Here is a 21,759-nt window from a genome sequence, read left to right as displayed (position 1 = left end):
TCCGTTGGATTGTTTTTTTTTTTTTTTCAATAAAACGACCATGGCAAAAGGTACCCCAGATTTTCTAGTACCTTAATATTTTGATGACGACGCTCATTTTACTGTATTTGATTTTGGAGATATTGTTAACATATTAAATTAGAAAGGGGCGTGAACATCAACTATATCGATAAAAAAGATTATAGAGGAAAGTGTTTGTTCGACTTTTTATCTACGTACATATGAATCCAATCGGAAAAATTTCAATATTTTGGGACATTTTCATATGAGATCTTATAGTAAGCCTCAATATTTCTGCAAAAACAATATTCAATATATAATTAAATTCAAATAATCTTGACCTCCATTAAATAATGTTTCCTTATTTAGAAAATAATTACAAATTAAATAATCCATTACTTTGATTACTGTCCACAGACACTTCAAATTATAACTCCAGACATAACTGTCAATGTCAAATTTCATAGACAAAATGGATTGAACGTTGCACCAATCACATTTTGGAATACGGTTTTAATATATTATAACTAATTTAAACTAAGGTTATTTGCTTAGAAATATTTCGAGATATGAGATGAAATTATATAGATTTAATAATTTGCGATTGTGATATATTTACTGCCTTGCGATTCTGTAACTCACTTTTTGAACTCTCACAGCTCTCACTGCTTCACGACTGATTTAAGCGCGACCGCCGCTGCGAAAACCGCTGTGAGAGTTCAAAAAGTGAGTTACAGAATCTCAAGGCTATAGTGCGGTTCCCCACTCTTGATTTATTCAGCTCCTAAAAGAGAAAGTTTTGTTATAATACTAGAAATTAAGTTTGTTTCACATTAAAAAAAATTGTAAACTACACATCAAGTATTCTACACTTTATTTAAGTTGAAATAATACAAAATACACTCCTACATGTATATTTAATATAATGTAATAAGATTTTTATTATTTTGATTTACGGGGTATTGGTATGTTATAGAAAGCTGGCGGCTTCAACACATTTACACTTTGTGCTTGTGTAGTGTCTGTGAAAGCGCGAGGCGTGATGTCACACCGAATATGCATCATGAAAATACTGTCCGTCTCTCTCGCGCTCGGTCAAGCTTATGAGTATAAAAGAGACAGTTATTATTTTGGTTTTGCTACTGTTTATGTTGAACTTTACTGTAAATGTTGATCTTATTTCTCATTATTATTTTGTCTGTGATTGTTTACTTATTTGGTTAGAATACTTTGAAAAAAAAATTCTTATGAAATATATTCCGTCTAAACATTACCAGGACAATCTCGAGAAATGGTGTACAATGTTTTTAATTATTTTAAGCATCTTAATGCGAACGGATGGCATAGTCTTGCTCTTTCGTGAATTTTGTAAACGTTGTTGACATTCATAAGCATGCTCTAAGAAGCATCTAAATTGAATAAACGTATTTTGATTTTGATTGATTTTTGATTGATTTTTTCATTTTTTTTAATAAAAACAGTTTAATAATTTTTAATTTGACATCAGATGCGACTGGTGTTTCTAAGAGTATTGAAAGAATTGTTAGTGAAGTGAAAGTGAAGTGTGTTGAGCTAGATGGAGCTTATGTCGAAAAATGAAAAATTATTTACACAAACTAATCTTTTACGTTCTTGGTCGGGCTTAGAACTTTTGGATCCACCCTCGTATGCACATAATATTTATATGTATTTGACACATTTTTATTTATTTACAACCCACCCAACCTTACCGAAACCAGAGTAGACTAAATATAGCTTGGCAAAAAAGTCATATTTTTAAACATACTGTATAGTGAAATTGCATTAGTATGAGTACTGTGAACGCGCCAGCTTTCGATAACCGACCTATAGGTACTTCATATTCAAAGCTTCATTAAAATTTAAATTACTGTTAAAAAGAATATTGTTACCATTTACATCACTTAGAAGTTTTCTGTTTGGGGGGCGTGGTGGGTGCCCCGCCCTGCTCTGCGGATGCGCCGATGGAGACACCCTCGCTGTCCACTTCCGTCTGGAAAAAATATCATTTGCTAAAGTTATTTGTAACGCCCTATATTTCTATCCTTATTCTCATCCCGCCTTCGAGGCATGTCCTTCTCTTTCGCACCGCTTTGGTGTTGGTAGCTCGGAATGTTCGAGTTTTTTGCTCTCTCGTTGTCTTTTTACTATGTTATATTTTTTTATTTGAAAATTCTAGATTTCCCGTTTTCTCATATGAGTGCAATACCTTAGAACGGTAAATCCTTTTATCATATTTCTTATATATTTTTTTCTATCAAGTAATAGTTGTTTTTAATTTTAGGGGTAGAAACACAATAAAAAAAATAGTGTATCTTTAAGTCACTATGTTTAATACCTACTTTTTCATCTTTACTAGCAGTGCTCTTGGGCGAACTGCTGCTACCATTAGCGTTGCTCTCGTCATTCTCAGCTGCATCTGTGCTTGTGGTACCTAGAATTGATAGCGATTTTTATCAAATAACCTATTAACTGAATCATTCAATTTTGTTACTGACTTCATAACTGTCATAATTAATTATTTATTTACACTTCGTTACATTTAAAGAAAAACAAATAATATAATACATAAAAATTATAAGTGATCAAACGGGCGGCCTTATCGCGAACAAGCGATCTTTTCTAGGCAAACCTAGTAAGGAAAAAACTAAAAAGATAAATATGATGGGTAAAGTGCAAATGCATAACCAAATCTTATAAAAAAATTATAGAATCACCAACCTTACTCTAAAATAATAAAAAAAAAATAACTAAAAAGCTTATCTCACGAATTCATGAATTGCGATGCAATAAATAAAATAAAATAAAAAGCCTTTTATTTCCCAATATAGTTAATTAATAAGGTACATTTCTTTATGTGGTTTTCTAAACCTTTGCAAAACTTAACAAAATCTATTAGTAAATGAATAAATATTATGACTATATTTCTATCATGCTAAGTATTATTATTTACAGTTTTTGATATTCTAATTATTGTATAGGAACCCCTCTTCAGGTGAAGGCCTCTCCCAGCTTTTGCCAGTTTTCTCTATTTTGCGCTATGTGCTGCCATTTGGGGCCAGCTATTTTTTTTTATATCTTCTTCCCAGCGAGAGCTGGTTAATTTTGGTCGTAATCTTCCTCGGTGACCGGCCGTCTTGGAATCTTGATGTGATGATTCATTTTTGTTAAGTTTATCTATGCTGTGTTTGTACACTGAGAGAGGCGTTGTTAGTTGCTATATGTCGTTGCTGTTTCTTTTATTTCCTTCGTCGCTCTGCATGTCTTTATTGTTTACTAAAAAGTTAAGCATTCCTGGCTTAATCACTCCTTCTGAGATGCTGGAGGATCGTTGAGGTGTTGTGCGACTTTGAACGGTTTTATTTTTCTTAGCTGTTTGTGTACTGGTATTTAGAGTATTTTTCTCGGCATTTTTCCTCTGTTGTGGAGATAGAAAGGTGCCTTTTTCTGTTGTCCGTGTGGTCGGCATCTGTTTTATTGGGTTTAATTACTACCAGCTTATCGTATTTTATGGTAGCTTTTTTCCCTTTTTCCTGCTCTATTTTGACTTGTTCCTGAAGAATCTTCCTTTTCTCTAGGACGTGATATGGGTAATCATCTTTTAAATAGTACCTGGTATCATTCAGAGCTTTCTTTTGTTGCATTACCTTTATCTTGTGACCTAGAGTGGCGAATGTGACCGCGATTGGACGGGGCTTGTCGCCTTATTTTCCTATTCTTCTAGCAGCTTCTATGTCATGGCAGTTTATATTTAAAGAAAAATATTTATTCAGAAAATCAATTACAATTTTTTTCTAGACGTGAATAAGAACGTTCATTTTCCTCCATACCAAAGAAAACAACGTTTTTTTGCCTTGTTTGCCTCTCCAACTGATTTAACCTGCGTTCTTGGTTTTCTAGTTTTTCCTCGAGTTTTTCCTGATTTCTTTCCAAAGTTTTTAATTTTTGGTCTAATATTTTGTTTATATTTTTTATTACTTTCTCCGTCACTTCATCTGCGCTTTTTGTAATAGCGGTTTTTTGTTCATCTAAGTCATTTTGAATTTTTCGAAGTGCAGCCATTACCTCTTCCATTTTGATTTTGGTATTTTAAGTTGTTATATTTTTAGCTTTTGCGACCTCTAGTATCGAGTAGTTATTTACGTCGATTGGTACTGCAGTAGCTGTTCTTGAGATGATTTGGCTATTTGACGCTAGATGGTGTTGTTTACTAATTGTTGTTTTGATTATGTACTTATCTAATTGGTCCGTTATACTTAGCAACGCATTTTAGGTTATTTTTAAATTTTTAAAATAGAAAGTTTTTTTATTCTTGAGTTTGCATTGAATTGTCACGCGCGTTCACTTCAGATTTGTTCCACTATTGACTTATTGTCCGGAAAAGCAACTTTTGCACGTAGATTTATGGTAATTGACCGTGTAAGCAATAGCACTATTTTATTGGTTTTATCCCTTTTTGGTGTTTATTTTTCACTTGTTATTTGTTCATTGGGTTTCTTGCACACTTATTTCAACGATTTTTCAGTATTTTCGGAGTTTTTCTCACTTTATTATTTTTAAAGATCAAATTTATACAGAGCACCGTTTTAAGTTGTTATACGTGACACAGTCTACCCGCCTCTCTCATGCAATACAAAAGAATAATTATGTTTAATGTCCTAAATTAAGACATCTTATTCATTACATGTGGACCATATATCGTGTCTCAAGTCTCACTGACAGAAAAAATGGTTTGATAGCTCAAATATTTAAACAAACGATTACATATTTTAAAGAGATTTTTTTTTCTTTATTTAAACCAGGAGTCTCCAAACTACGACCCACGGACAGATTTTGTCCGGCCCGCGGAGAGCTAGCATACTTGAAAACTCCTTTTAGAGAACATTTTTTTTATTTTGGAGAAGGTCTTGTCACACAAATAAGTAGTACCAATAACAGAAAACAGCCCACGAGCAAATTTATGAAAATTATCAAATGGTGTCAGTGGAAGACTCTTATAAAATTCCAACAAAGATGAGTTTTGATATTTGTTCTTAATTATATCACTGTACAGTAGATCAATCATTTCCATTTGAAGTTCCGGGGCTAGGGTTTCAATATCAGTATCAAAAGGATTCTGTAAAAACCTTAATTTGATTCGCAATGGCATCAAAGTCCGAGAAACGAGTATCAAATTTTTTTTTCGATTGCAAAATCGATAGGAAACTCAGTCTCAGTGGTGTGGCTGAATATTTTACCAACAGCAACAATGATAATATGGTTTTGGCCCTCGGAACTTACTGGAGTAATCAGTATGGCCCTAAAGCTGGAAAGTTTGGAGACCCTTGATTCAAACAAATACATGTTTCACTATCTTCTGTTAAGAAAACAACAAAAATTACTCACCTGGCTGTATATGATTAGCATTTCCGCGGTCAGCTTCGTGTTCTCGCAGTACGGCATCCAGATTGTAACGACGTCTATATGAAACGAAGAATGTACGCACATGGGCCTCTGTTTTGGTTCCTAGCGTTTCAGCAATGGCTTGGAAGTCTTTACCTGTTAATATTTCAACATTTAAGGTGATTGAAAATATGATTAAGAATCCAAATAAAATATCGTGACTATTATTTTTCTAAACAGGCAAGTAGCTAAAGACAGTTTTGTGAGACACGGCGTCGAAATTTTGGATCTGAACCGATATTTTCCGGCTTTAACCGGTTTTCTCACGATATTTCCCTTCGCCGCAGGAGCGTCTAACGCACGACATCAGTGTTGAGACGCGCACGCTAAAACTACTAGACCATTTATCAAATTCAAACCTACTCGCACCGAGTCTGTTTAAGCAGTTACATGACATTGACAGTTAAGTCAGCATCGGTAAACCCTAACAAAAACCCAAATGACGTCTAAGTACAGATTCCAATTTCGATATAATTCTCAGAGACAAATTCATAGATTATAGAGTTCCAAAACACTAAACTTTAAACGCGATACAAAAACTCAATACTGAAATTAACGTATTGTTACAAAGCGGAGAGGCGAGCCTGTCCACCGCCACGACTCATTCAAGACCAAAATTAATCTAATATAGAATGCATATACAGTAATACTTTTAAAATGAGCGCGAACTGCAATATGTAAAAAAGATTTTTAAATTACGTGACTTTTATTTTATATCACTGATAATACACATTTTATTGCGAACTTTATCGTGCTGTTTATCCGATATAACTAGAACGACGTTTACTTCTTCCCTTTGAACAAACTTCTATATACGAACATTAACATTTTTAGCGGCATTATTGAAGTGAAACTTCTTCAGACGCATGAGGGTAAACTTTTTACAGAACGTCACGAAGATGTGCAGCGTTTTTGTCGAAGAATTTTTTCTATTTTTAAAATTAAAATTTCGTAAAGAGAATTTATTGAAATCTCAAATGACGAATTGTTAATCAAAATGACACGTGTTTTTACTATCGATCAAATAATGACAATAAAATTCATTAAATTTCTAACATACCTTCCTTTTTCCTCCCTTTAAGTCTCAAATCTAAAGTTTTAGATTTGTATAAATATGAACAAGTGTTAAAAATTAGTTTGCCAAAGAAGTTTCACTTCTGACGTGTACTTTGTACGCACGCACTTTTTTTATATAATGATAATGATACTATAACTACTTTTATAGATACATAAAATCATATACATTTTTGTTCATTTAGTACCATAGAGAAAAGAGATAAATAAGTGATCATACCATATTTCCGTACAGCTGTTACAGCCATTAGCAACTCCTCATTGGTCCAGCGTGAGTTAATCTTAGCCGGAGGTTCACCCGGCCTATATTCCTCCACTCCCACATCGCCAACTTTACGTTTAATCGCGCTTAACTGTTGCTTATTTTGCTGTACCTAAAATACAAAATAACAACATCATAATAAAGAAAATTTGCATTTGTGCATATCTGGATTATCCAAAGAACGTTGGGATAGCAAAGCTGGTTATAATGTGTGCAGAATATCGAAACCTATGGTTTAAGGTGGCGGTTCGCCGAACGAGAACGAAAAAGACCGATTTAATTATATTGTTTGTGGATTGGGTACGAATAAAGTCTTTTGAAAATTTCAGCGGCGGACGGAACAGCGAGATATTTTAGCTTTTCTCTCGGAAGCCGACGTCTCCGAAACATAAACAATTTGTTCATAAGAAACGATTTTGTAACAATGATAAATATATGTTATACTATCATTGTATTTACTATTAGGATAAAGTGTGCGTGTGATTTAAACTCGCACTTGGGCAAACCGCCACCTTACAGATGGAGCGTTAGCGTATGAAAACTATCGCGTCTTACTTGTCGTTTGTAGGATATAATTTCTCTATCCATCGCTTTGAGCATGGCCTCGCCCTGGTTTACGAGCCCCGGTTGGGCGGCGTCCCCGGGCTGAGGGCCGGTCGCCATGGCAACCAGATCATCGTGGTTGATGTAAATACCACGAGGCAAGCGATGCTTGTACCGCACTTGTTTAAAGCCGGGCCCGCGTCGCCCGCTCGGCCCACACAGCGGTCGCATACTGCCCGTGCGTCTGTTACATCATCAGCGTTCAAACAACTGTCTACGGTCTCCTCTTCACGGGATCCAACATAGACCACGACTACCAAACTACGAATACTCCTAATCTAAATAACTTTGAAATATTCAGTAATCGATTGATATAGCCTTATTATTGTACCAAATAACGTGGTACCTACGTGTTATATAAATGTGAAAGTTGTAGTTTTAACCAAAGCCGTATAATTGGTATAAATGGTTAGTACTCAAAAAATTTGTTCCAGGTGAAACAATTTAAAACATAGTATACTTTTTAACCTCATTACTGACCTAGTGTCTAATGTCTATATAGCCTAAACTACATGCAATGAAGACGCGAGCAAATCATAAAATTAAGAAGTGTTAGCGAGTTTATTATTTCAAATTTCACTATAATGAGCTATGTTGGAAATTTCAACTGCACGACTACGTGAAGAGGAGTCAAAGGGACATGCAATCCTTACGTTATTGAAACTCATAACGCCTCGATAAAACGCAATTACATTGAAGTTTTCAATAATCGAGATACGTGAATTAATTAATTTGTCCTAATTATAAATACCGGTGCGAGGCGAAATATGAGCAAAACTTGTTTTTAAAATGTTACCGACCTGGCGTGCACGAGGCATGCCTGGCAAAGTTTCTGGGAGTTGTGTTGCGTTGTCTGGGTGCAAAGTATTCCGCACACTGTGCACCATTTGCCTGCCTCACCGCCGTCGCCCTAAACCCCAATAACACTTTACTACCTCAACTATTACCTCACATACTTCATTTAAAAACCCATTAGAATGACATATTCTGCACACATTTAAAGGGGCTGTTAAAGGAAGCATGCGGGATGTGAAAGGAAATGGATAGGTGACTTCTGGACGTTACATGCATTTCGATTTCCCATATCTTAATGAATTGTTAAACATGTATCGAGGTAAGGATGGGAGACAGTTTGTAGATAAAAATGCAGAGCAGTGAAACTTAATGAAGCAAAATTAAGCAACGAAAATAAATAATATTTACATAAATTTAGGTACTTGAACAAAATGAAAGAAATTCCGAATTTCATAGGTCTAGACTTCCATAACAAAATGGCTTTATAAACTATAAGCTGAGCAGCATCATTTCTTTTTAGGGGCCGTTCATAAAATACGTCATACTAAAATAAGCTTTTTGACCCCTGTTGTGTTTATTGTCACGCTGTGTCACACCTCCTGTGACCCCCCCCCCCCCCCCCCCCCCTAGAAATATTTCGTCACAAAAACTAAGGACCCCCCCTGCTGACTATGATAAATTCTAAATGATAGTACACAAATTTTGAAAATTAAAAATATTTATTTAGTTATAATAAAATTTGAATAAATTAATAATTAATATCTTTCATAACGAACATATAAATAATAAAAAAAAAACTATTATTCAGAAGTCCAAGGATTTTCTAATAATGATAAACGGCGAACGTCACGTTGCCGTATACCCCCCCTCCCCCTTGTCACATCTTGTCACACTCAGCCAGACCCCTCCGCTCCCCTTGTATGCGAACGTATTTTATGAACGGCCTCTTAATTCAAAACTAATAATGACAATAAAAATGGGAGAATGTTTTTCATGATGCAATGTAAGAAATAAGTTCATTGCCTTTTCTTAGTACATTTCCTGTTACCATTACCAGTGCTTTGTTAGACTTGTGACAAATTTGTTCAAATATCTTATACACAAATGTGCAAGAAAATGACTCATATGAACTGAAAAATGGGACTGCGTGAAATAAAATGACTTGCAATTAAGGATTGGGGAATTGAACTTGGTAACATCAAATAGCACACCAATAAATAGATAGTGTGATTAGACAAACATCCAATTGAATTGAGGGGCCCACCTCGGCTTGGCCGGCGCGAAGTGAGGGCCCGCCGGCCGTAGTTGGCCTGCTTCCACGGACAATACCACGATGGTAAATCCACTTCTGTTGTTACCAATAAATTGTATCCATCAACATTTCAAATATTTTATAATACAAGTCATTTATGCAGAGTTCAGTTAATGATAGCAAATTTTAATGAGTATATGTCATTGTATTCTTCTATAACCAAACTACTCTGCATTTTTATTCACATAGTTAATAAAAGTGGAATAATATTGGACAATCCAGATACACAGGTCACATTTCAAAAAATGGGTACACAAAATGGGGAAGCAAGCATTACAAACATACCTTATCATCATTGTCCGAATCCTTGTCTGAACCGCCCGGTTCAGAGGCACCTGGAGAATCCTTCTTAGCTGTACCAGAAGCTGTAGCATTACGGCCATCACTAACCACATCCATTAATGAAGTTCTAGCACGCGTTTTCTTCCATGAATAATAATATTTCACCAGTGATGCTATTGATTTATCTGGCAGCTAAGAAATATAATTATTTAAATTTGTGTATTAAAATGGTGTCTATGTAGGTATAATTATTAATACTAGATATTATAAGATATTACATTATAATTAGGATATATACACAAAACATACAAAGTATTCCCAAATAAATTTATATAAACATACTACTCCGTGGTTTTAACATGGCAGTAAATATAGTTACTCACAAAACCTACTTACAGCGTATAAAAATTGTAGAGCAAGGGATATGTTCAACTGTTACGGTCAATGTTATATAAATGCAAACCTAACTGTACTGCATAGTCCTCTTAAACCTCTTCAAAATTGCCTCAAGATAGCTAATGTTTCATTACACTTACCATCTGCCGTATCCGATGAAAACTCTTTCCATGAAACTGGAATGCTTGCTCAAACAGCACCTTATCTTCAACTGTCCATTCATCAGGAAAAGGTGTAAAGTTAGCCAAGTCCATAGAGGCCCTGCTGAGATCATGCTTATGCCAAAACAGCATACCCAAGGCCTGTTCACCATTATATCCATACTTCTCCTTTGCTGTTGTTATATACTCATCCACTAAAAATTTTAGAGATTTTGAAGGTCTAAGCTAATTTCAAATGTATGTTTAGGTTAAGTGATATTAGTTTAAAGACTATGTGTTTATTATTTTGATAAAATATCAAATCAATATTGTTGTTGCATAATATCCATTTAGCATTTCAAATGTACTATCTATACTATATTTATGTAAAGATAACTACAAAATATTGTAATTTTAAAATTATAAATAAATAAAATTTGACCTTTCATAGTTTTTTGGTTTAGTTAGGAGTAACTTACACTTGGTATCAGATATGTCAGCTGTTGGAGACCAAACAAGTAATGCCCGGTCCGATATTTGGTCTGGTTTCCTTTGCTCAACTGGCTCCAACTCAGGGCAGACAGCCTGGAAGTCTCGGCCTACTCTGATTTTCTCAGCTGCAAATGGCACCACTGCTTGGTTTTGTATAGGATGTTTTGATGGGATGAAGCGCAGCATGATGAATGATGAAAGCATAAAAATAAAGCATGGGGTAAAATCGGTGTAATATAGCGATTTATTAGATAATGGTGTTTGCAATTTTAAGTTAGTACGTACATTTACTTACGCCCTTTTTGTCATGCATCAAAGAAAATAAGTGTAATAAAAATTACATTATTTTATGAATATATACCAAAAATATCCTACCATTTTCATCTTCTGAGCTTGAATCTGGGCTCCCATGCCCATTAGGGCTTGGCCCTCTGGAACGCTTCCCGTTACGAACATCGTTACTTCTTTCAGCTAACACCATGATTGTCACGTACAATACTTATTATCACACACTTCTACAGTTCACTTAGGTATTAATTATACACATAAACAAACGTTCCTCTCGTCAATCAATTTAAATAAAACAAGGCCAATAATTAAGAATAAAAAAGCTCCGCACTTCAATTCTACAATTCAAACGTGATTCAAACCACCGCATCAATACTTTGACAAACCAGCTTGAGGCTGTAATGGGTCATTTAACAGCGTCTGTAGATTGCGCATTCACTTTTGAGGAATTTTTCATGCGTATTTATATTCCAGCTATCATAATTTTTAAATGTGAACTTATAAAAATAAACTAGTGAAACATAATTAATTTATTTGTAATAACTATTTACCAAGAAACAATCAATTCTATTAATTTTACAACGGCAACATTATAAATACAGACGGCTATAAAATTTCCAATACATACTCTCTTAACTTAATATACACTTAGTATCATAACAAATCAACTTGGCTATATTTAAAGTATTTTTTATGAAATATTATATGATATATAGTTCACAATATAGTATTAAAGCGGCTAAGAAATTTCCAATTTTATAATAATTAACAAATTAAAATTATCAACTTAAAGCTTTTGTTTTTTTCTACAAGATGGCGTATCTGACCGTGTTATGCTGAATAGCAAACAATTGAACAACAATTACTTTTCCTTAATTTTAAATACCACAAAAGCAACTTATAACATTTTAAGAAGCTTATTGGACATCGGTGCTTTTAATTTGTATAAGTGGTATTTATGTGCGTTATAAACGAGCCATACGTCATCATTTGAGAAAAAATTTAGGAATCGAATGAGTGGAATGTGGATATGTATGAATCAATCATGAACTAATGAACGACTGAGTTCTAAAGGCATCGTTAGATCGTCGTTCTATCTATAATTATCTCAAATCTTCATACAAAATGTAATATGTCAATAATACGATTGTCGATTGGTGAGATATACGAATTACGAATTATACAATAAGAGTTTTGACATTTCTATGTCATTGCTAAAATAACGTGTGAATAAAGAATTCAAAGAATTTATTAAATTAAAATTTGAAAATGCTAAGAAAATTTTACTTAACGTTGACATACATGTATATAAATCCAAATCATTATTAAAGGAAATCCATTTGAATACTATATAAGAAATAATGGTGCTGTCGTAAAAAGAACCGCATTGCCAGTGTGTATTGTTTTGCACAAAATAGCAATTATGTTATATAACAAGTGTTGATTTTTGTTATTAATAAGAATAAAATCATAAAATGCGTACGGTGGCTTTAATCAGCGGTGGCAAGGACAGCTGCTATAATATGATGCAGTGCGTTGGTGCCGGCCACTCTATCGTCGCGCTGGCCAACCTCCAACCTGTCCTCAAAGGTTATTACTGTCATCACTTTACTTATCTATGACGCTATATATGCTTCCATACAACGTAAACATTACTTTTAATTGATAAAATCTAGTGGACTTTTACAAAGATACACCTTTATGATATTATTATACTATAAAACTTATTTATGCTATTTTAGATGAATTGGATAGTTACATGTACCAGACTGTTGGCCACCAAGGCATTGAATTATATGCTGAAGCAATGGGCCTGCCACTTTATAGGGAAGCAATTTCTGGTGTAGCTGTTAACCAAGGCAGGAATTATAAGCCCACTGTAAATGATGAAGTTGAAGATCTTTATAGACTGCTTCTGAGGATAAAGGTAAAATGGTGCTAAATGCAATAGTAATTTACAAAAGCTCTTCAATCAAAAAGGTTAATTAGAGTATTTAGATAAATCCTTATAATAATTTCCTTCTTCACAATATTGGACATGTTATTAAAGTAGTTTATATTAAGTTATTTACTTATTTCTAACCTTTCTTCCAACTAAGTAAAATATTTTAAATTTTGTATTTTTAGAATGAATTGGATGTGGAGGCTGTCTCTTGCGGAGCTATTCTTTCTGATTACCAAAGAGTTAGAGTTGAAAATGTGTGAGTAGTATATAGTTAATTTAAAGCCCTGATAAAATATTGTAGATAATTTTGATATATTTTCAATTAGAGTCTCCTGCCTGTTTGTCCCTGTTTTATATAAAAAAACATATTTTAAATTATGGTATCTGTAATGTGCCTGCTATCTACAGTATTATTATTCTGTTATTGTATAGCCAGTCTACATGGAAAATAAACAATTATAATTTTTTGCCTATATTTTAAACATCCTTACTAATAAAAAAATATAAAAAATATGTTTTTTTAACTTTCAGATGTCAAAGACTTGGTTTAATATCCCTTGCTTACTTGTGGAGACGGAATCAAAAAGAACTTTTACAAGAGATGATATCTAGTGGTGTTGAGGCTATCATTATTAAGGTAATTTTTGTATGAATAACTCTTCAGAAAATTTAAGCTTTGCATTTAAGTTAAAATAAACTTATATACTAATTTCAGGTTGCAGCTCTTGGCTTAGATCCTAGAGTTCATTTAGGTAAGACACTTAAAGAAATTCAACCACATCTTCTAGTCATGCAAGAAAAGTATGGGCTTAATGTTTGCGGCGAGGGTGGGGAGTATGAAACATTCACATTGGATTGTCCTTTGTTTAAAAAACGATTGGTGATGTAAGTAGTATTTAATCCTAACCATCCTGTTACTATGATTATGATGTTGTTAATATTTTTTAAATTTTTGTCTACTTACAGAGATGAAAAAGAGTTAATAATTCATACAGATGACTCTGTAGCTTCAGTTGGCTATTTAAATTTAAAACTGCATGTTGAACCAAAACCTGACTTCAACGGTGAGATCATACTACCTCCTGCTGTTAAAAATGCCTTTGATTTTAAGGATTTGAGTGATTCTGTATTTAGTGATATTAGTGATATAGAAGAATCAGAGTTAGAATCAATTGAAAAGTTAAAAATTGAAGAAGAAAAGAAGCAGAAAGAGTTGAATCCACTAATAAACTATGAAGGCAATGATAATATTAGAGCAGACGATGTAGACAATTCAAATGAAGATGTAACTGAGGATGGCTATTATTATGATGAAGGGCATAATGAAAATGATAGGTTTCCAATAATAGATCATAGTGCTATCTATGGTAATGGACAAGGATGGTTTTACATTGGGGGAATTGTTGGAGAAGCTTCAGACACAGCAAAGGCGACAGAAGATGCTATTAATAAATTAATTAGTAGGTAAACTTATTCATGAGCTTTATATTTTTTTTATTTGCCTGTTTGCAATAATTTCATATTTTTTGCATTGTATGTTGGTAGAATTGATAATTTCATTAAATGGTTGGCCACTTCATTAATTGGTAATTAATCGATGAAGAAAAATTGTTTTTTCAATCTAATAGTCAAGGAGGTGATCAGCCTCCTGTGCCTGACACACGCCGTCGACTTTTTAGGTCTAAGGCAAGCCGGTGTCCTCACGATATTTTCCTTCACCATTTCTTCGCACATAGAAAGTCCATTGGTGCACAGACGGGAATCGAACCCACGACCTCAGGGGTGAGAGTCGCACGCTGAAGCTATCTTTTCATGATGAAAATATACATTAATTTTATCAGATTCTACATGAACATCCCAAACATCAATCCAAATAAGTTTGATGGTTCAAACATTGGTCACTTTTATATTTTATCATATGAATATGGAATGTACAATTTATAAACGTTATTGAGTGTACTGTTTTTTAAAAAGTATCATATAAAAGTCAGTTTGCACTCAAAGTTATTACATATGCCTTAACTTAAACCAAATTACAATAGATGAGAGACAAACCACAGTTTAAAGATTATTCCTATTCCAGATTTGCTGAAGTCCAAAGAGTTACAACTGGAAGATGTATGTTCAGTGAACATCTACATGCGTGATATGGGGCAATATGCAGACCTCAATGCTGTCTATGTAAAGGCTTTCAGCTTTACAAACCCACCTACTCGAGTCTGTGTACAGTGCCCCTTACCAAATGAAGTTGGACTTATTATAGATGCCGTAAGAATCACTTATTAAATTATGTGCCTTTGTGTTTTTTCCCACTAAATTGCTTTGGATTAAATAAGTATTTTTATATAGGGAATGATTATTGAATTTTGATAATTTTAGCCAATATATTGTAAAATCATTGATGCAAAGTATGTAGCAGTAATGTTATTACATACATATATTAAAAATAAATTTACTAATTTCTGAGGTAGACTGTATCTGTTTCACTGATTATTATAATGAGCATTTTTTAGTTATAAATATTATCACTGTACTAACATATGTAAAATTAATTATTGTCATTGTGTAATATAAAATTAATTGTTGAAATTATATTGGTTTTTAGGTTGCACACAAATGTTTACCGAGTAGTATGGAAGGTGAGGGTAACAACTCAAAGGAGAGAGTAACAATGCATGTTCAAGGCATTTCTCATTGGGCACCCGCCAATATTGGACCTTATAGTCAGGCTGTTAAGGTAATATGTTTGATTTATTGATGGTCAAAAAGAAAATATACAAAAGAAACGAATCTTTAAAAAAAATTTTTTTTTATAAAATATATTAAAACAGGAATTTTCAGCAAGATGGATTCTAATAAAAGCTTTATCTAGTAAAATCTTTATTATCCTCATGTAGATAGGCGAGGTAGTAGGCACATGTGGGCAAATAGCGCTAGTTCCTGGCACAATGCAGCTAGTGGAGGGCGGTGCGCGTGTGCAGTGTGCGCTGGCCTTGAGACATCTCACGCGAGTCATCAGAGCAGCACATCCCAGGGCGCATATACGGAGTGTCGTACAGGTTAGTTCTTTTTAAAATAATTAAGTAGGGGAATTGTTGCAACTTATATTTTACACTGTATATATTTGGGATACTTATTTGGAAAGTTAATTACGTTATTATTTATGTGTGTGTGAATTTTGTTATTAGAAATCTGCAATAAACATTAAATAATTATATTTATTACTAGATGACCCCGTGAACTTTGTTTCACCAACATATATTTGTGTCAAAACTTTTAAAACAGACCAAAGAGATCAGACCTCATACAGCATACTACATACTAATACTATGAAACACATATTTCTGAAAGCATCTGAAAACAACACTTGACAACCAAGTGAATTTTTTTTATTTCTAAACAGACGTCAAATTTCCCAAATAAGAACAGTTTTTATTGGAAAATTCAACTGTCGTTTTTACTATGTTTCTTTAGTTTTATTTACGTTTCCCACCGTTTAAACCTTCCCTGATCTTTCACAAATATTTCAGGTTCATAATTAGTTAAATCGGTCCAACCGTTCTCGAGTTTTAGCGAGACTAACGAACAGCAATTAATTTTTATATGCATATATATTATATATAGATTCATTCATTTGATTGAGATTTATCATGGACATACTACTTGCAAATGTGTATTAGTGTTGCTATTATACATATTGCCAATTAGGGAGCGTTCAAATATTATGTAACGAATTTGGGGGGGTCCTTTTAGAAAACGGTACGATGCGGGGTGGGAATTGAATTACGCGTTGTTGATAATATTATTTTCGAGTTTCGAGTACTTTACACCATATAATGGTAACTTTTAGGTATGAAGACTTGGGTACAGAAAAACGTTACGGCACGTTACATGGGGAGGGGGGTCAATAATCTCCAAAAATTGCGTGACGTAATACTTGAACGCTCCCTTAGTGGTACGCGTACTACTATATACTACTGATATTTAAAAAAAAACTATCTCGTAAACTAGTCGTCCCTGATTCCTAAGCTGGAAAGATGTTTTATCGTTTCTTAAATAAATTACTCAATATTATGTATGTATTTATCTCGCTTTTGTTATCCCAGAGCGTGTGCTACGTGGTGTCGGGCGGAGGTAGAGGCGGCGCCCGCGAAGCCCGCAGGCAGTTGGAGCGGAGGACGGCCGGGGCCATGGTGCAGTGCGCCGTGGTGGGGGCTCTACCGCGCAACGCCAGGCTAGAATGGCATGCGTGGGCGCATACCGATAATAACAGATTCGATTGTAAGTTGCCTTGGATGTATGTTAAAAATGCTACTCGGTGTTAAGTTACTTCCCTTTTTACTCTTACTAGATATAGTGCGGGTGCAGTGTTGTGGCCATATCGCAATTTGTTAATTGTGCTACTGAACTCACGGCTAGCTATATCCAACTCATCATACCACAAGAGCTACTTGTTATACATAGACATTAACATTAGACATTAATAATATTGTAAATTTGACGAAATAGTGAATCTTTTTAAATTGCAGTTTAGTTTGTTTTTTTGTAGTATGAAAGTTCCCGTATAACAGATTTGATCAATATCAAACTCAAATAAACTCAAAAAACTCTAATAAAAGGAAATATAATAGACTATCGTGTAAGCAACAAGATTGCGAAATTTACAAACGTATGGACAGATTATAGAGAATATTTTGTTTCAGATGAGGAAACAGGTTGTAATGTGGGTGAATACAAGGTGGCGATAACTCGTCGTTGGAACTACGAAAATACAGTCGCAGCTATCGTCTGTTATGTCGCAACGGGTAAGTTAAATATAAGTAAAAAAATTATTCAATGTAGCATATAAAATATCTTTGGTAGCCAGGAATTTCAGTTAAATGAAACGGAAACTGCTCAATGTGATCAAACTAAAAGTTTTTTTTTATGTAATAGGCATGAGGTTCATCTGATGTTAAGTGATACCGCCGCCCATGGACTCTCACATTGCCAGAAGGCTCGCAAGTGCGTTGCCATCCTTTTAAGAATTGGTAGACTATTTTCTTGAAGGACCCTTAGTCGAATGGGTTCGGAAAAATTTCAGTCGGCAGCTGGTTAGTACAGTAATATAATATGTTACAAGTACAGTAAAACCAGTAAAGTTATATTCTATTTAAATCCCCTTTAACAAGAAGAGAATTTAAACGTGTAACATCTGTACATAACTCGTTATATGGGGTCATACAAGCGCGTTAAGCGGGAAGAACAATAAACTCACCGTCACTCTTTTAATTTTATTATTTCACTTGGTTTAACTGTCTTAAATAAAAAGCATTATTCAGCTATGACGTCACAAAATGGCGCATTCAACCCTGTTCGGGGTTGGGATAAATTATTGAGATATTTAAAGGGATAATTATTTATTTTATGAGAAATGGACTTAACTAGTAGGGTGAGAGTAGTAGAGATGAGATTAAGAGTCGCGCCCGGTACGAGGTCTGAATGCGAACTGAGTTAAGTGAATATAATAAGATATAATGAAAATGAACACACAAGCAAATCATATTGCATGGTGTCATTTAAGTATGCGCTACACGGTATGAAACGGCGGTTTGAAACTTTGGTTTCAAACCGTGTGGATAGTTGTTTTATGCCAAATTTCGTTTAACCTTGGTATGCCCTTGGCAGCACGCTTTGCGTTGCAAACCGCGACCAAAACCGTTGGTTTGAAATCGTCTAGCCGCTTGTTTAAAACCACGCGTTCGGCAGTCGTGCTGCGGCGGCGAGCGTAGACGCACGAACGTGAAGTTATTACCGAATTGCTCGAATTATACAGAGAATTGCCATGTCTTTGGGATATGGATGTGAAAAAAAAATCGATTAAAATTGATTTTTTTACGCGATTTTTATATTTAAAATAATCGATTATTTTTATAATTGAAAATCAATCATAGTCGATTTTTTATCTGCCACCTACCGACATTATGTCTGGTATTTTATAACCCGGACCTTGAACTATTAGGGATATTCGATATACAACGATGTTTACAATGCGATACATTGAATCCGATTCTTTGAAGATGTATTGTTTTTTTGTAAAACATCGAAAGGATGATAAAACTATAACTAAAAAGTAAAATAAATTTATTCAGCAGCACACAACTATTAAAAATACAACAAGTATTGACTACATACAATTAAAAATACAACAAAAATACTGCAATGTGCTACTGAAGAAATCGATTATTTATTAATCGATTTTTCATGCTAAAAAAATAATCGATTAATAAAAAATCTATTTTTTTATGCAGAATGTCACATCCCTACGGAGACGTCTTATCAGCGCAACGTTATTTTGGACACTGTTGGTTTTAAACCGTGTAGCCGAAAAGCGCAACTCGCTTTTATTTCGTTTCAAACCGCCGTTTCATACCGTGTAGCACATGCTTTACATTGCAAATACCTGTACGGTTGTAAATCGTACAAACCCTGTTATTTATCACGTTGTATACAAATATTTGACGGACGATATGACTTATAGGTCCAAAAATAAACCTATATCATATCATTATTAATTTTTTTGTAGGATCATCACCTTCTACCTGTCAACTGTGGTTCCCGGATGAAGCGACATGTCGCTCTCATCGCGAACTCGCAGCATCCATGTCCAGAGAGGATCTTGAGGCCGTACTTGAGTATGCGCTGAAGAAGCTGCTCAATGAGTGTCAGCAGAGGGAATCGGACCCAGCGCTTAGTGTTAGGATATTTTATCAGGTATGTATTTAATTGACGACTCATTGGTCTAGTGGTTAGTACCCCTGACTGCGAATCTATGGGTCCCGGGTTCGATCCCCGGCTAAGACGAACATCGATGTGATGAGCATTTGGTGTTGTGCTTAGGTCTTGGGTGTTAAAATATGTATTTATATGTCTATCTATCTAGAATATGTATGTATATCCGTTGCCTAGTACCCATAACACAAGCTTCACCAGCTTAGCATGGGGCTAGGTCAATTGGTGTGAATAGTCTTTAAAAAACAAAAAAATAATTATAGAGCAGTGTTGGCCTAGTGGCTTCAGCGTGCGACTCCTGAGGTCGTAGGTTCGATCCCCAGCTGTGTACCAATGGACTTTTTTTCTATGTGCGTATTTAACATTTGCTCGAACGGTGAAGAAAAACATCGTGAGGAAACCGACATGTCTTAGACCCAAAATATCGCCGGCGTGTGTCTGGCACTGGAGGCTGATCACCTACTTGCCTATTAGATTTAAAAATGATCATGAAACAGATTCAGAAATCTGGCCAAGACCTAGAGGTTGTAGCGCCGCTGATTTATTATTTTTTATGTATTTAATTATAAATTTAGGTATAGTAACTACCAGCGTGAAATGGGAGTTTCTGGCCAACGGAAGTAAGTTTATTCTTACATTTTTCTTCTTAAGTAATGTGAAATAAATTTCTTGTTGCTTAAAATTAACATTTTTTTTCTTCTTTATCTTGACACAACTATGTAAATTGCATTATTTTAATAGGACAGGCGATGTACCTGTTTTTCCAACCTTGGTGTGCCAATGTTTGCGAGGGGTCGTATAAATAATAATATCTTTATACATATATATATAATTACATATATTCATTTTTCTCGCTGAAATTCGAGGATAGCTGGACAGATTTCACTAATTAAGATCTTGAAATATTTGTAGAAGCTGAGGGAAGGTTTAAACGGTTCAAAACATAAATAAAATCAGTAAAGAAAAATATATTAAGTTTTGTCACAAATATATGTAGGTGATACGAAGTTCACCGGGTCATCTTGTAATCATATAAAGTAGTTTCTTTTGTACGCTGCCATGAGCCCTAGAATATTCAACAAATACTAGTTATAGCACAAATAATGTAACAGAATAAGATTTAAAAATAAATCCCCACTAACATTCAACCAGTGACCATACTATGTAAAGCACGTAAAATGTCGGGCCATATGTTATGGAAATTTGTAATGAATGCTTCTATTGCTTTGACACGTCGTCGATGTTTGGGTTTAAGACACAACTTCCTCACTTCATTGACCGTAGGTGCTCCTACGGTGGACAGTCGCGGACGAGCCTCGGCGTTGAGAGCATTAACTTGATGAAATTTGTGGTAGTGTATTTTTTTAATAAGACATTTTTCTTAATTATCAGGTGTGGAGCGCTCCTCCGCCAAGCGTTATGGTGTCAGCGACGTACGCAGCGGGTAAAGCGATGGGTGCGCGCGTAGCGGTCACGTGCGTGCCCGTACTCGCACTGCATAACGCCTTCTCCTTTTTGTCCATCAGCGGACTACGCTTTGACGAGTGAATCGGTATACCTATTTACTTCAATAAATTATTTATTTTATGTTTGAATTTTTTAAATTCTGCTGATTGCTTACAGTGTTGTGATAAATGGGATTTATGATCTAATTTGTACTAAATACATTCTTATACTTCACACATTGAAATCATGGACATTGTGTAAAATTTATTACATAATTTTATTTTAATAAAAAAGGACTAATGAGCTTTTTAAAGAATTAATCATACATTTCATTTCAGAGAACAATGAGAATATGAATGCAGATGCTTTATCGCCGTTTTAATATATTTGCTGAATATTTTCAGTGTTTATAAAATTTTGTTAATTATGCTACCGAGTTTACTGTATTTAAGTCAAAATATATAAATTATTTTTATTGCACATTTCGTTTCAT

General features: G+C 34.4%; 2 protein-coding genes across 5 annotated transcripts; one reads left to right on the top strand and one right to left on the bottom strand.

Moving 5' to 3' along the window:
* Window positions 1-308: 308 nt before the first annotated feature.
* On the bottom strand, window positions 309-11,593 carry LOC125051754 (REST corepressor 1). Of its 4 annotated transcripts, none has more exons than XM_047652298.1 (11): window positions 11,192-11,593; window positions 10,804-10,959; window positions 10,325-10,539; window positions 9,792-9,980; window positions 8,200-8,309; window positions 7,352-7,583; window positions 6,755-6,908; window positions 5,404-5,556; window positions 2,361-2,452; window positions 1,918-2,011; window positions 309-784 (listed from the first exon to the last, which is right to left on the bottom strand). In XM_047652298.1, exons 1-10 carry the CDS (start codon window positions 11,295-11,297, stop codon window positions 1,919-1,921), a joined length of 1,500 nt encoding a protein of 499 aa, XP_047508254.1. In that variant the 5' UTR covers window positions 11,298-11,593; the 3' UTR covers window positions 309-784; window position 1,918. The 4 variants fall into 4 exon arrangements, with proteins under 4 accessions (XP_047508254.1, XP_047508253.1, XP_047508256.1 ...); XM_047652297.1 differs by having other exon boundaries at window positions 1,911-2,011; window positions 11,192-11,589; XM_047652300.1 differs by having other exon boundaries at window positions 1,911-2,011; window positions 10,804-10,941; window positions 11,192-11,582.
* Window positions 11,594-12,286: 693 nt separating this feature from the next.
* LOC125051753 (diphthine--ammonia ligase) lies at window positions 12,287-21,746 on the top strand. The gene is made up of 14 exons (XM_047652295.1): window positions 12,287-12,694; window positions 12,847-13,031; window positions 13,232-13,305; window positions 13,581-13,686; window positions 13,765-13,934; window positions 14,016-14,509; window positions 15,133-15,317; window positions 15,655-15,786; window positions 15,947-16,108; window positions 17,156-17,330; window positions 17,753-17,854; window positions 19,615-19,802; window positions 21,213-21,372; window positions 21,605-21,746. Exons 1-13 carry the CDS (start codon window positions 12,580-12,582, stop codon window positions 21,366-21,368), a joined length of 2,244 nt encoding a protein of 747 aa, XP_047508251.1. The 5' UTR covers window positions 12,287-12,579; the 3' UTR covers window positions 21,369-21,372; window positions 21,605-21,746.
* The last annotated feature ends 13 nt before the right edge of the window (window positions 21,747-21,759 follow it).

This window comes from Pieris napi, chromosome 8 (genome assembly GCF_905475465.1).
Source record: "Pieris napi chromosome 8, ilPieNapi1.2, whole genome shotgun sequence".
Taxonomy (NCBI): Eukaryota; Metazoa; Arthropoda; class Insecta; order Lepidoptera; family Pieridae; genus Pieris; species Pieris napi.
Note: the sequence above shows the minus strand (reverse complement) of the source record. Positions and strands in the feature narration are given on the sequence as shown.

What these genes read in the sequence shown, in the direction of transcription:
- LOC125051754 (XM_047652298.1), bottom strand. Translation starts at nt 11,297, where the DNA reads ATGGTGTTAGCTGAAAGAAGTAACGATGTTCGTAACGGGAAGCGTTCC. An exon ending in AAGCTCAGAAGATGAAAATG is followed by an intron (nt 10,960 to 11,191) that starts GTAGGATATTTT and finishes TACAAAACCAAG; the next exon opens with CAGTGGTGCCATTTGCAGCT. An exon ending in TGACATATCTGATACCAAGT is followed by an intron (nt 10,540 to 10,803) that starts GTAAGTTACTCC and finishes TAAAATTTTTAG; the next exon opens with TGGATGAGTATATAACAACA.
- LOC125051753 (XM_047652295.1), top strand. Translation starts at nt 12,580, where the DNA reads ATGCGTACGGTGGCTTTAATCAGCGGTGGCAAGGACAGCTGCTATAAT. An exon ending in TTGAGGCTATCATTATTAAG is followed by an intron (nt 13,687 to 13,764) that starts GTAATTTTTGTA and finishes TACTAATTTCAG; the next exon opens with GTTGCAGCTCTTGGCTTAGA. An exon ending in CGTCTGTTATGTCGCAACGG is followed by an intron (nt 17,855 to 19,614) that starts GTAAGTTAAATA and finishes ATTTTTTTGTAG; the next exon opens with GATCATCACCTTCTACCTGT.